This window comes from Nycticebus coucang, chromosome 1 (assembly GCF_027406575.1).
Source record: "Nycticebus coucang isolate mNycCou1 chromosome 1, mNycCou1.pri, whole genome shotgun sequence".
Classification (NCBI taxonomy): Eukaryota; Metazoa; Chordata; class Mammalia; order Primates; family Lorisidae; genus Nycticebus; species Nycticebus coucang.
The window spans coordinates 23,856,129-23,871,882 of NC_069780.1; the positions used below are offsets into that span (position 1 = coordinate 23,856,129).

General features: G+C 37.7%; 1 protein-coding gene across 3 annotated transcripts in view; it reads left to right on the forward strand.

The window, feature by feature from the left end:
* Positions 1 to 15,754, forward strand: part of BMPR1B (bone morphogenetic protein receptor type 1B) — a 393,880-nt gene that overhangs the window by 347,929 nt on the left and 30,197 nt on the right. For all 3 annotated transcript variants that reach the window (XM_053609422.1, XM_053609511.1, XM_053609343.1), the window contains 4 exons: positions 2,398 to 2,500; positions 3,333 to 3,435; positions 10,334 to 10,430; positions 11,492 to 11,630. In XM_053609422.1, coding sequence (XP_053465397.1) covers positions 2,398 to 2,500; positions 3,333 to 3,435; positions 10,334 to 10,430; positions 11,492 to 11,630 — 442 coding nt within the window. The remainder of the gene's footprint in view (positions 1 to 2,397; positions 2,501 to 3,332; positions 3,436 to 10,333; positions 10,431 to 11,491; positions 11,631 to 15,754) is intronic.

Sequence of the window (15,754 nt, forward strand, 5' to 3'; positions counted from 1 at the left end):
ATGAAGGTCTGTACAGGGTAGCAGGGCTGACCATTCAGAAAAGCTTGAGGAATGTAAAAACTGAGAGAAGTTCAAGAAATCTTGTACCTCGTAGGAAAAATGAAGAAAATGTTCATTTTTCCAGAGAAGGATGGTTGATAGTTACATGTTGCTGAGGATAAAATGAAGGGGCTATCTCTCACACCGGAACTATGTCATTAATGTTGTAACTTTACTTTCCCCCAATACTATGATCCCTCAGAGGAAAAGCAAGAGGAGGGGGCAGTAAAGCCGTCCATCCATCTATCTAGTTCCCCTACCAATGTGGGAATTCATCCATCTGAGACGATAAGGGAAGAATTCAGATTCTGCTACTTTGATCATTTTCACTGCTCACAGTTCTTCGTTGCTTAGTTCCCTGTCAGTAGAAAACCACCTAGGCAGCTTATGGCTCTGTCTCTACTGCATCTGTGGCCCCAGCTGTTTGGGAGCCTGAGGCAGGAGGATCGCTTGAGCCCAGGAGTCCGAGGTTACAGGAGCTACGATCCTACCACCGCACTCCACCTCGGGGACAGAATGAGGCCCCGTCTCTAAACAAATAAAAAATAGCTATTTTATTTATTGCCTTCAGTGTTTGCACGCTTTACATTTACATAACAATTTCAGTCAATTGTTTAGATAGCCCCAAAGAATTCATATCATGGGCTGTGCAGAGACAGTCTGTCTTCCACAACAGCATTCATGCTTTTGACTTTGGTCTAACAGATTGACTAGTGGCCCTTCTTAGCCATTCATTAGTATATTTCAACTTGGTTGTGCTAGTTCTTACAAACTGGGGTATTTTGGATCACTGGAGGTTTATAAACTAAGGGGGTCAATGAGAACGGAAGGGCTAATGTATTGCAAGATTCTGCTGCCACTAAGGCAGAACAGACAAACCCATGAGCCATGCCAAGACCATTCTCGGAGCTTTCTTCCCAGGCCCTTTCAGCCTGCCTTGTCTTATCTGTCTTGGACCTGGACATGTGTGCGTATGAGAACAGGGTGGAGATAAGAGTTTAATACTTTATTTCTTAAGACGTGGTAGTAGTGATAGTTTATGACTCACATTAAGAGTCTATTGGCATCCATCACCCAAACTTGTGAAGACTTCAATGTCTGTTTACAAATATATCTATCTGTGTGTATGTCACAGTTCTTGTTTTTCATTCTAGCACAGGTGGGGATAGCAGAAAACAAGTGAGAGTGAAGTGAGAGTCCCTCGATTAAAGGCTGATTCCTTAACTGTTTCTTAACCTTATATACATTTAATACATTCTCACAACTTTAATTTCATTACCTGTAAAATAGAAATAATATTACTTTCTTCTCACTGTTGTTAGGATTAAGTGACACAGAGTCATTGAAAGTTATTTATTTATTTTTTTTGGTACCGGCCCCATATACCGAGGGTGGCGGGTTCAAACCCAGCCCCGGCTGAACTGCAACCAAAAAATAGCCGGGCATTGTGGCGGGCGCCTGTAATCCCAGCTGCTCGGGAGGCTGAGGCAAGAGAATCGCGGAAGCCCAAGAGCTAGAGGTTGCTGTGAGTCCTGTGACATCATGGCACTCTACCGAGGGAAAACCTTTCAGGAGTTTGAAATTTTCTTTCTTTCTTTTCCACTCCCCTGACAAATACTCTCTCTTTCTCTTGTCCATCTTACCCCACTCCCAACTCGACCCCAGACAGCTGTAGAAAACTTGATTTCTTCATGCGGCAGACGAGCTTTAAAGCATTGGGGAGCCAAAAGGCAGACTGTTCATCACCTCAGCTGTGCTGTGCTGGCCCTAACTCCTCTCTCTTTAGTTTCCATGCCTTAGCAGGAAATAAGTATATTTCACGATTTCAGAGCAAGTAGAATCAGGATAAACCTGATTCTGTGGGGCTGCAAACCTTTCTCTCCCTCTCAGTAACTGTATGACTTTGGGGGAATTAGGCTTTCTGTCCTCATCCAGGAGGTGAGAGGGGCACTACATGGCTCACGGAGTTGTTTGTCTGGGTTTGTCTGGGAAAATGATGTCTTTAAGAGGTCAAAGTAAGAGTTAAGTAATTGGTGTATATATTTATTAATGGTAATTAGTGGTTGTGATTATATGGAAATTTGGATCCTTCTTTCTCATGAGTTTATGGACAAAGATAATCCCAGATGTTTCCATGATAATTTCACTTTTATAGGATAAAGTTTTAAGATTCGTTTAATAGATTGTAACCTGTAACGATCATTGATTTTCTCCTTACTTGCAATGAAATAAATGATACCCATCATTCATTTCCTTTTCCCTAAGATACACACTCACCATCACACACTCACTCTCTCTCTCTCTCTCTCTCTCTTCCTCTGTCCCTCCCTCCCTCTCACTTTGCCTTTTGGTCTCCAGCACTGACGGATACTGTTTCACAATGGTAGAAGAAGATGACTCTGGGATGCCTGTGGTCACTTCTGGATGCCTAGGACTAGAAGGCTCAGATTTTCAGTGTCGGGTAAGAAAGTTCACTTGACTCTACTTTGTAGCCTTTCATTGGTGAGGTTCCCAAGAAGTTTCAAGCAAGTTAAAACAATTATTCTTTTTGGCCATCCTATTTTTATTAGTCTTATGCCACACGATGACATTTCGGTTTTTGAAGGGCCATATACAGGATGACAGCAGATTGTGGTCCTATAAGTTTATAACACCATATTTTTACTCTAAGTTTTCTATGTTTGGATATGTTTAAACACACAAGTACTTGCCATTGTGTTACGGTTGCCTCCAGTAATGCTGTACAGGTTTGTAACCAGGAGCAATGTGCTGTACCAGGCAGCCCCTGAGTGTAGAAGGCTGTACTATCTAGGTCTGTGCTAGTGCACCAAGACAAAATCACCCAGTGACACATTGCTCGGAACATGTCCTCATCTTTAAGTATGCATGACTATGATTGGGGAAATAATTGGAAGTTGTCATTGGGCCAGTTCTTCCTTCATTTTCAAATCAAATATTCTTTGCATTTTGCTGTTTATTCTTGCTTAGTGTCTCATTAGATCATCTTCCCCCAATCCAGTGTAGCTAATTGCCATCCTCAGTTTACACAGTGTACATGGACACAGGTTATTATAACTGTAATAGTAATTTTGAAATGCAAAAAAATGCAGTAAGAGACTATGTGGTGATTTGAAAGACATTACCTGCTAGAAAATAATATTTTTACGATGTTTGAATGAAATTATTAGAATTTTAAGTAAGTTCTCATAACAGCGATAAGGACTTAAGTTGCAGATGAGGGAACTTGGAAAGTCAGAGGAAACCCACTAACTCATATTTGCTTTCAATTCCAGGACACTCCCATTCCACATCAGAGGAGATCGATTGAGTGCTGCACGGAAAGGAACGAGTGTAATAAAGACCTGCACCCCACGCTGCCGCCGCTGAAGAGCAGAGGTGAGGCCCAGGGCGCTGGGCTGGACAGTGTGGGCATAATGAAAGCAACTGCTCTTAAATGGGATTGTCATCCTTTTCCAGATGGATAACAGGGGACTGTTACACGCCACAGAGGACTGAGGCAAGGTGACGTAGTGAAGCTGCATTGACAGATGTGTCCAAGTAGTTCTTGGGTCAATATAATAGTTGTATGTGGCTTCACTCTTGTGTTTGTCCATTACTTTAACTTCTTCCCATTTCCATTCAGAAATCTGTAGTGTATTGCAAGAGGGGAGAGAGAGGGTACTTTCTGCTTCCCCTTAAAACTTATTCAGAAGTAGTATTTTCACTTACAAGTTATCTGTGGCTACATTTATTCTAATAATAAAGACCTTATAAAAGACTAAATCAAAGATTATTTGCTTTATGGCATCTCCTTTTAATTATGCTAGTCTAAATCATGTTTTAATATATTGATAAAATGGAAAAGATGTCTAAAAGTTTTAATTTCAAAACATACACATTTAAGAGTTGCTCATTTAAAAATACAAATATTTGGCCAGTTTGAATATTTGAATGAAATTATTAAATTTTAAGTAAGTTCTCATATTGATAAAATGGAAAAAATGTCTAAAAGTTTTAATTTCAAAAATTAAAAAAAGTTTAATTTTCAAAACTTTCAAAAATTCAAATATTTGGTGTGGTGGTTCATGCCTGGAATCCTAGCACTCTGGGACACCGAGGCAGGTGGATCTCCTGAGCTCAAGAGTTGAAGACCAGCCTGAGCAAGAGAAAGACCACGCCTCTAAAATTAGCCACGTGTTGTGGTGGGCAGCTGTAGTTTCAGCTATTCAGGAGGCTGAGGCAGGAGGATTGCTTGAGCTCAAGATTTTGAGGATGTTGTGAGCTATGAGGCCATGGCATTCTGCCAAGGATGACAAAGTAACATTCTGTCTCAAAAAAGAAAGGACAAGAAAAAAAGAAATATTGCATCCCAAGAGATTGTGTTTTAGGATCAGCGCCCATATTTTCTTTCTCCTCCTCACTCTCACCACAGAATAAATAATTTGTAATTATCAGAATTTAAATCCTAAGTCTTACCGAAGTGATTTTGAATGATCCCTCATGATTAATTTTATTTCTTGAGACGATCTTTCCAACAGCATATAATGGAATTTCATGACTTTGATAACATTTTATAGCATTGTTCTTGCACTAATCTGGAATGCTGTATTTGATTCATATTATGAATCAAATATTGATTTATAATAACTCGCATCAAAATGTCACAGAAGTGGTACTTTTTGTAGTTTGGTTATTTATTTATTTATTAGCCAGACAACATGCTAATTGTTACGGATATAGAAATGGAAGAAGAAAATTCTTCTTCCCAAGAAGTATAAACTAGGATATAAGAGAGAACATGCAAATAACTAAAATTATATTTGGTAAGGAATATTTCAGTTAGTAGAGTTTATTATAGAGTGTATGGAGGGCACAGTAGTGTGAGTGGCTAACTGTATCTAGGAGGGCAGGATAGCTTTATATAAAGTCAAAATAGAGACGCAATACTTAACCTTTTAAGGATGAACAGGAGTTTCCTAATGGATTAGGCAGAATAGGCTAAGTGGATAATAATTTTAAAATTAAAATGGCTGACTTCAGCTTAGCATTGTGCTGAATATTACACAAATTAATCCATTTTAGCCTCACAAGAACCCTATGAGGTACTGAGGATTGTTATTTCCACTTTAAATACGATGAAAATGCAGGACAGAATGGCTTATTAGCTTCATTCCGTACAGGCCGTGAGTAGCAGTGGCTCTAAACAGAAGCAGTAATAAGTACACAGGTCTGGTTTGTAATATTTAAGAGGTATTTGCAAAATATAGGAGTATGAAACAGTGTCTTGTTGGAGAAAGGCTCGTACTTAAGAGAGGTGGTGCCAGATTCTAGTTTGCACTAGAGGATGAGGGAGTAGCATCTGGGAGGCCGAGAACATGGGGCCTAAGCCTCTGTATGACAGAGTGAAATGGCTGCAAAGAGAAAGGAGAAACGCTGGGAAGAAAGTCCTTGATCCAGAGCGCTGTAAAAGCTGAGGACATAAGAGTGACTGGTGGATTCTACTGAGCATTGTATAGGGTGATTTGCTTCCAAGGAGTGTGGTGGCATTGGGGTTCACTGCTTTTGAACCCTGAGGATTCCAGCTGGTATCTAGACATGGTCTCTGAAGATTCCACTTCACCCTTTGGCCCAGTCATTTTGGGACCTGGTAGAAGGCATGGAGACCATGGTCTGAGACAACTGCCTTTCTCACATAGCCAGCTATACTCCAGAGCTGCTGCTTTTTTTTTTTTTAAACCCCTCTCATACACAGATGTACAGTATTTTTATTCAAAGTGCACTGTATATGTTTGCTGAATACATCAGCGTTTATTTCCAAGGTTCTTTCTAGGTATATGATTTTTTTCTTCTATGTCTTACTGGAATTGTGAACCATCTTCCAGCCTTTTTAAAAAGGAATTATAGCATTTTAAGCAGCTACAAGGCACTTAATTATTAGAGAGGACTCAGTAGTGACAGAACGCAGTTCGGTTGTGATACCCCTGCTGACTCTGACTTGCCTCTTAGAGTGAAGCAGAGTTCCCTGGGGAGGTCTTGGTTGCACTTCCCAGAGCAGTTGAAGTGACAGCCCAGGTAGAAATCTGCTGCCCTGGAGAGAGCTACATGCCTGCTCTTTTCCTGATAGGTATCTGGAAGTGTTCACTTTCTGAGACTCTGGCAGTGACTTGAATGTTTACATTGTTAATGCTCTGAGTACAGGTAATGGCAGATTAAAACATGACCAGTGTGACCAGCAGAAACAAAGGGTTATTGATAAGGATCACCTGTTCACGAGGAAAGACAAGGAGGCATAGATGGGGCTGCAGGGGATAGGGTTATGGGGGCTCAGGAAAGCAAATGCGAAGGTAATGCTAGCCTTAATAACGTGCTTGATGGCAAGGAGGGAGACCCTCAGAGCCTTTGGTCTCATTAAACAGAAATATAATAATAAATAGTGTTATTTATATAGCACTAATGTAATATTACTAATATAATAAGTAATAGTGTTAGAATATACCTTGCAGCTCAAGGTATATTCTGTATCTTGCATTCAAATGGAAAGCAAAAGGCCCTGAGGCTGAGAGCTTTAGTAAAATTACCTCACTGGAGTAGAAAAGTATTCTGTGTTCGCATACTGGTTATATGCTGTGATTATGTGGTTAGTTTTAGTTGAGTATCTACTATTTGGAGTTCTGTAAAATCAGGTTTTTGTTATCTATAAAAACATAAATACATTTAAGCTAAGTTTCCAGCCCCAGTCTTTATATGTATATGTGCTGTGGTACTTGCGTGCCTGATAGGCAGAAAAATACTGTGAATTGCACTTTCTCTGGCTGAGGTATTATGACAGCTTAGATTTATTGTTAACTTTGCATAATGGAATAGAGGAAAAAAATTTACTATTAGATAATTCGTTGTGTAAAATTTTAGTCTGCTTCATTTTAAGAGCTTATAAATTTGAGATGTACTAAGCAACACGTTTCTGACAGTGATTGTGCTAATTACACACGCACATGGTTATGTGCTAATTACACACACACATGGTTTGATTGTGGTTAATTAAGTCTGAAGGGCTTTCTGGACACGTACCGTAGTCGTCCGAGTTGCTCAGCTCCTTTTTCCTAACCATTGGCAACATTTCTGAATTTATTAATATAAAAATGCTGGGTTTTAGTGGTGCTCATTTAGTCTTATCAGATGTAGGCTGTTTTCATTAATATTTTACAAGTAGTATGTATACATCGTAAATAGTAACCATCATGAGGTTTGGACAAGAAATTTGTATTTGTAGTTTATAATATTAACTATGTCATATATTAATATATAATCTAAAGTTTTTCTGAAATATTTCAGGGTAATATTTTTAATTTATGTGTTCATGTCAACATCCTGATTTTAGAAATTGCTTCATAATTTGACAAAATCCTTGTTATTAGGAAGTACACTCTGAAATATCTATAAATGGACAAGGGCATTATTTCTGCAACTTTAAATGATCCAAAGAGAATACAGATATATACAAATAATTAAAAATAAATATGAATGCAAATATATACATATATAAATATTATATAGACAGTGAGTGAAAGAAAGAGAACCACTGAGAAAGCAAGAGAATCATAAAACAGATAGGACAAAAGCATAACAATGAGATATTTGGGTAAAGGACATATTAGAGGGTTTATTTTTATTTTTTTTTCTTTTGACTGAGTCTCAAGTATGTCACCCTCGGTAGAGTACTGTGGCATCATAGCTCACAGCAACCTCCAACTCCTGGGCTTAGGTGATTCTCTTGCCTCAGCCTCCCGAGTAGCTGGGACTACAGGCGCCCGCCACAACACACGGCTATTTTGGGGTTGCAGTTGTCATTGTTGTTTACCAGGCCAGGGTCGGGCTCTAACCTGCCAGCCTTGGTATATGTGGCTGGCACCCGTAGCTCACTGAGGATAATATATCATTTTAAAGGATATTTGACAGTATATATGAAAAGACTTAAAACATGTCCTTTGAACTAGTAATTCTATTTTTAGAAATTTTTATCAAGAAAATAATCAACTCCCTGGGCAGAGGGAGTTGTGTGTATAAGAGTATTCCTTATGGAAATTTATGTATTCCAGCAAAGAAGTCTCATAGCAGAATCTTTGAAATCTTCTAAATATAGAATAACAGAAGAATGGCTTTCTAATTAGGATGTCTTTGCGTATAATACAATCTAGTTTTTAAAAATTCTGTCGATATAATGCATATATGATTTCAAATAGCTAGAAGAAGGATACTGAGTATTCCCAACACAAAGAAATGATCAATGCTTGAGATGATGGATATGCTAATGTCCCTGATCCAATCAGTATGCATTGTGTGTATCAAAACATCACTGTGGGCTCAGTGTCTGTAGCACAGTGGTTATGGCACCAGCCACAAACACTGAGGCTGGTGGGTTTGAACCCAGCATGGACCAGCTAAACAACAATGACAACTGCAACAAAAAATAGCTGGGTATTGTGGCGGGCGCCTGTAGTCTCAGCTACTTGGGAGGCTGAGGCAAGAGAATCGCTTAAGCCTACAAGTTTGAGGTTGTTGGGAGCTGTGATGCCATGGCATTCTACTCAGGGCAACATAGTGAGACTCTGTCTCAAAAAAAAATTTTTTTTGCCTATAAATTGCGGAATTATTATGTGTCAATTAAAAAGGTAAAATTAAGTAATTTTTTAAAACGTTAAAAATCACCTTGCAAAAAATTGGTTTGGGAGAAGGTTTACATTTCATTTATTGAAAACGATCTAGTTGTAAAGCAGGATATATTTAATGCCTTTTGTGAAATATTTTGCTTATGAGCTTTCTTTATTCATTGAGGTTTTATTGCGATAGGATATTCTAAAGTGTTAGCAGTAGTGTTTCCTCATTAATGAGGAGGTAGGGATTTTGTTTATCTTATTTTATTTAATTGGTCCTTGTTAGTTTTTCTTCATGGAATACTACTTTTGGATGAAGAAAGTTACATTGGGTGAGATAAGGTCTCCAGCTAACACATTTAGGTGACCATGTATTAATAGTTAGAGGTATACATGTGGTGGGAAAACCTCTTCCCCATAGTAACCGTAGTCTTAATTATAATGCTACCTTTTAAAATTAAATAACAGTAATTACTTTCTCAAAGGTTCATGGTACCCTTACTAAGAACAGTGGTAATTCTGTTACTCTGTAAGTGTGCTTGGTTTTAAGTCTGTTTTCTCAAAATATGTCCCAGAGATCATCTGCATAAAAATCACCGGAGATGATTATTTAAACATAAACTATTTTGAATAAAAATCTCTGGGGTTAAAGTCATTAAGTATGCATTTGTATAAAGCTGAGTCATTCTTATGTATATAAAGTTTGAGAAATCATGTTCTAAGCAAATCTAGTGTCTCAAGAACTAGAGTTAAAACAAAAGGAATAATGTTCAATAATTCGTTCTATCAAAAACACGTTTGGCTACCAAATATACGTTTGGCTACCAAATATATATTCTTTGAAAATATTTCATTGTAACAAATTAAAGACACCTTTAAATGATGCATATCTGTATATTCTATATTTGGCAACATTTGAGTAGTCCTTTTGTATCCATCAAAAAATGACTTTGTAGGCTTGGTGCCTATAGCTCAGTGAGTAGGGCGCCAGACACATACACCAGAGCTGGCGGGTTTGAACCCAGCCTTGGCCTGCCAAAAAACAATGATAACTACAACCAAAAAACAGCAGGGTGTTGTGGCAGGTGCCTGTAGTCCCAGCTACTTGGGAGGCTGAGGCTAGAGAATCGCTTGAGCCCAAGAGTTTGAGGTTGCTGTGAGCTGTGACACCACAGCATTCTACTGAGGATGACAAAATGAGAGTCTGTTTAAAAAAAAAAAAAAAAGACTGTATTTTATATTCACTTTTTATTCAAATTCATGACCACATGAAAAGAGCCTGTGAACCCATCAACCGGATAAATAATGATTAGGTACCTGTTACTATTTGAGGTGCACATGTCCATTGACATTGGTTCATGTTCTTTCTGTGGTTTTATCCTGTGTCAGCCTGTCCCTTAATGTGTGCCTTTGAAATAAGTGCTCCGCTGAGCGGTAACTCACTCTGGTCAACCTCATTTAATTTTGAGTGTGTGTATATATATATATATATATATATTTTTTTTTCCTGATGAATTGGCATGTTAAATGGTTACTTCATATCTTGTGTGGATGGTTAGCAAGCACTTCAAGGGAAGAAAGGCGTCCTCATTTTTAAGTGGAAATATTCTTCACTTTATAGCTGTCTTCCTTTTTAATTTCAGATTTCGTTGATGGACCTATACACCACAAAGCTTTACTTATATCCGTGACTGTCTGTAGTTTGCTCTTGGTCCTTATCATTCTATTCTGTTACTTCAGGTAAGTTTCCAGCATGCAGATACAGAGTTTTGCATTTATAGTGTCTTCCTTATATTAATATTTACCACTTTTGTCTGTTGATGCTTTTCACTGCAGGTTTCTTTGACCTAATTAAATCTTATATTTAACTGAAAATATCTGTTACTGCTGATAAATATTTGTCCTAACAAAGTTATAAATAGATACCTATCTCATTTCTGCTTTGGACATCATAACTACCCAGATAAATAATTTATCCCTAGGGAAACTAGGTAGTTAGGGAATTCAGGGACTAGCTGCTACTTAGGTTTGATTCTGAGCAGAGAAAATGACATGTTGAAGTTAGAGTGGATCAAGTAATTCCATATTTCCTGAGCTAAAATTTCCTCTTAGTATTAAAATATTTTAATTGTAATTTATAGATTAATTATTAAAGCAAGTCCAGCTTTTATTTAAAGTTAAGTATGATAACTTTTAAGTATTTAAAGTTAAGTATGATAACTTTTAAGTATTTAAAGTTAAGTAAGAACTTATTTTCTAGTTTGAGAAATATCAAGGACCTCAATTGTCTTTTGAGCAATTACAAGATCATTTGTGAAACTTTGTAAATGAATAATAGGTTCGTTGGTTCAAATAAATTCATTTCTAATTGAAGACATAGTTGTTATTAACGAAGTTTGTAAACCTTAATTTTATTTATCTGTTTTTGCTTTATACATTGCCTTACATGAGAGAGTTAGCTATAATGTTGTCGTAGGCCAAAAATGTTAGGGAATGAGTCCTGACACTATTTAGAAACACTAAGAGAGTGTAGTATGCTTGGATATATGCAGTCAAAAGCAATGGAGAAGAAAAATTGTAGATGGTTGATACTAATCATGTAGTTTATTTTAAAAAATTGGTTAGTAAAATAATAATGATTTGCGTTTTGGAAACCATAAGTAAGGGCAACCAGTACAAAGCAGTTAATCTTGTGTTGTATTTACCTGCTAAAATCAATCCTGTTGTGATGACTGCTTCAGCTGCAATGTTTTCCTCCTATCATTGCATTTCTTAAATTTTCTTCATTTATCCATCTTTAGGTATAAAAGACAAGAAACCAGACCTCGATACAGCATTGGGTTAGAACAGGATGAAACGTACATTCCTCCGGGAGAATCCCTGAGAGACTTAATTGAGCAGTCTCAAAGCTCAGGCAGTGGATCAGGCCTCCCTCTGCTGGTAGGAGAAGAACATACCTTGAATTTAAGGGAAATATGTTCTGAAAGGAAATGTCAGTCAATACAGGGTTTCATGTTACTGAAATAGATCGGGAAGTGGACAAGGAGAAAACTCTGTGCAGTCAGTTGGACATCAGATCTCAGACACAGGGCCTCCTGATAACATTTTGACATATTGAGGGTAGGGTGATTGTTTTTTAATGTCAGTATATGGTTACAATCCAGACCTTCAGACATTCTGATAAAGAGCAGATTAGAAAACACTAAACATGGGACCGTCTTCCCTCTGTTTCCATAAGGATAGCGTTACTGCACTCTGGCCTGGCTTTTGAAAGCAGAAGTATTCCAACCAAATGGGATCTGAGTGCTTCCACAAAGAGAGAAGGCTGCGTTTCAGCTGTGGGGCTTATGTTTCAGGGTGAAGTCCTTGCTTTTCCATTCAGGAGAGGTTTAGTTTTCTGATGGTCAGTACTGTCAACTTCGAAAAGAATTTACAAGCAGCGGTTCTCAACCTGTGGGCCGTGACCCCTTTGGGAGGTCTCCGGCATATCAGATATTTACATTACAATTCATAATAGCAGCAAAATTACAATTATGAAGTAGCAATGAAAATAATTTTATGGTTGGGGACCCACAACTGGAGGAACTGTATTAAAGGGCTGCTGCATTAGGAAAGTTAAGAACCACTGATTTATAGGGTGGCCATAAAGTTTGTGTTCAATTTAAATGGTTGTAACCTTGTATATGAAATCTACTTGCTTTTATGAGAGAAGTGTTTGGTTCTCTGAAGGACCATGTAGAAAGATTGTGATTCAGCATGAAAACAATTATTTAATTAGAAATGTTTTTATATTTTTGAGAAATGTGAAAATTGAGAAATCTTTTTATTAATAAACTCCTAAGATTGATTTTCCTAATCTTTATGGTCTGATTCAGACTTTGGCTATGTTGTTTACTTGGAACCTTTGAAGCTTCTCACGTGAGGAATCTTTTCTGAAACGTTGTTCCCATGTATATTATTAGTTTAGCCTTATTAAGCAAAGTATTTTATCCATGGGTTTGTGTATAGAGGGGTATGTGTGGCTAATTCAGGGATATAGTACAGAGTGCAGAGCATTTTTTACAGCTCTGTGTTTTCAAGTGTCTTTAATCCATTTTGACTTGATTTTAGTGCACGGGGAGAGTTAAGGGTCTAGTAGTTTCATTCTACCGCGTGTGGACATCCAGGTTGCAGGCACTGTTTATTCAGAGTACATTCTTGGCACCTTTGTTGAAGATCAGTTCACTGTAGATGTGTAGATTGTGTTTGTAGGTTCTCTATTCTGTTCCACTGGTCTGCGTGTCTGTTTTGATGCCAGCACCAGGCTGTTCTGGTTATGACAGCTCTGTAGCACAGTTTGAAGTTAGGTAATGTGATTCCTCTAGTTTTGTTTTTTATGCTCAAGATGGCTTTGGCTGTTCTGAAAGTTTTGTAGTTCTGTATAAACTTTAGGATTTTTCTTCTGTTTCTCTGAAGAATGACATTGGTGTTTTGAATGAGGATTGTGCTGAATCTATAGTTTGCTTTGGGTAGTGCTGACAGTTTAACAACATCAATTCTTTCAATACACGCACCTAGAATGTCTCCCCAGTGTTGTGTCCTGTTTCGTGTCTTTCAACAATATTTTATAGTTTTCCTTATAGAGGTCTTTCACTTCTTTGGTTAAGTTTATTGCTAGGGACTTTCTTTTCCTTGTAGCTATTGTAAATGACATTACTTGTGTGGTTTCTTTTTCAGATTGCTTACTGTTGGCATATAAAAATGCTACTGATTTTACTCTATAGCCACAGTGCCCTGAACACACACGATTTCATCTGAGAGCTATGCAGGGTCGGGCCTGATTAGTACTTGGACGCGAGAAATGCTACTGATACTTTTATGTTTATTGTATATCCTGTGACTTTACTGAATTATCTTATCAGTTCTAATAGTTTTTTTGTGGAGTCTTTAGATTTCTTTAGATAGAAGATTATATTGTTTGAAAACAAGGATAATCCCCCTTCCTCCTATACAGTTTGTATGTCTTTTATTTCTTTCTCTTGTCCGACTGCTCTGGCTGGAACTTCCAGTGCTCTGTTGAATAACAGTGATGAAAGTAGACATCCTTGCTTTGTTCTAAATCTTAGAGAAAAGGCTCTCAGTGTTTTTCCATTCACTGTGATACTAGCTATGAGTCTGTCATATACAGCTTTTATCATGTTGGGGTAAGTTACTGCTATCCCCAGGTTTTTTAAGAGTTTTCATCATGAAGAGATGTTAAATTTTGTCAAATGCTTTTCAGCATTCATGGAGATGATCATGTGGTTTTTGGCCTTTATTCTGTTGATATCACGTATCACATTGATTTGTGTGTATTGAAACATTCTTGCAGTCCTGGGAGGAATGCCGTTGATCATGATACTTGTTTTGGCAGAATGTTATGGAGGTACACATGTTTTGCTTACATGAACTACTTTTGTACAGTTTGAGTCAAAGTTATAAGCGTGCCCCTCACCCGCAGAGTGTGCATTAGGTGTGGAGTTAGCCCTTCCTCCTGTCCCCTCCCACCTGCCTCCTTTCCGTTGAGTTTTACTACCAAACGTACACACGGGTGCTGATCCACCATTGATCAATGGGTGTTGATCCAATTTAATAGTGAGCACATGCGGAGTTTGCCTTTCCATTCTTGTGAAACTTCACTTAGAAGAACGGTCTCCAGTCTCATCCAGGTTGTTACAAAAGGCATTAGTTCACCATTTTTTGGAATTGAGTGGTGCTCTGTGGTATATATATACTACATTTTATTAATGCACTCGTGTATCGATGGGCACATGGGTTGGTTCCACATCTTTGCGATTGTGAATTGCCCTGCAATAAACAGCATAATCATCATGAATAATCCTTTTAATGTGTTGTTGAATTCAGTTTGCTAGGAGTATTTTGTTGAGGATTTTTGCATCTATGTTCATCAGCGATATTGGCTTATAGTTTTCTTTTTTGTTGTTATCTTTGTCTGGTTTTGGTATCAGGGTGGTCATAGAATGAGTTTGGGATATTCAGTCTGCCTTGATTTTGGGGAATAGTTTGGGTAGAATTGGTGTTCATTCTTTGAATGCTTGGTAGAATTCAGCAGTGAAGCCCTGGGACCTGGGCTTTTCTCTGATGACAGACGTTTCATTACTGCTTCCATCTCACTACTTGTTATTGGTTTATTCAGGTTTTGGTTTTCCTCCTGATTCAATCTTGGTATGTGGTGTGTGTCTGGGAATTTACCCATTTCCAACACGTTTTCCCATTTCTTGGCATATCGGTGCTCGCAGTATGCTCTAAAGAGCCTTTAGATTTCAGTATCAGTTTGCTGCTTTTTTGTGCCCTGATTTTTATGATTTTGGGTCTTCTCTCTTTTTTTCTTAGTCTGACTAGTGGTGTGTCAATTTGTTTATCTTTTTGGACAATTACCTTTTGTTTTTAACCATTTGTTTATTTTTGGTTTCAATTTAATTTATCAATGTTCTGACATCGTTATCTGATATTTATTATTTCTTTTCTTATACTAATTTGGGGCTTTTTTTTTTTTTTAGTTCTTTGAGATGCATCATTAGGTTGTTTACTTGAAGCTTTTTTACTTTTCTTAAATGTGGTTGCATACCATATTGCTATAAACTTGCTGTATCCCGTAGGCTTTGTGTTTTCATTTTCATTTGTTTCCAGGCATTTATAAGTTTTCTTCTTCATTTCTTCATTGCCCTGGTAATTCTGGGGCATATTGTTGATACACATTATGTTTGTGGGTTTGTATGTTTTCCAATGTTCCCCTTGTTTCTGATTTCTGATTTTTTTCCATTGTCATCTGAGAAAACAATTAGTATGTTTTCAGTTTTTCAGGACAGCTCTTTTGAATTCTTTGTCTGAAAGGTCACATAGCTCCATCAACCCAGGATGGGTCACTTGTAACTTACTTAGTTTGATGAGGTCACATATTCCTGATGTTCCTGATGAACACTTGTAGATGTTCACTGATTTCTCGGCATTGAAGATTTAGATACTTAATCTGCGCGGTATGGACTTGTTGGAACTGTGCTTCTTGAAAAGGCTTTCCCCATATC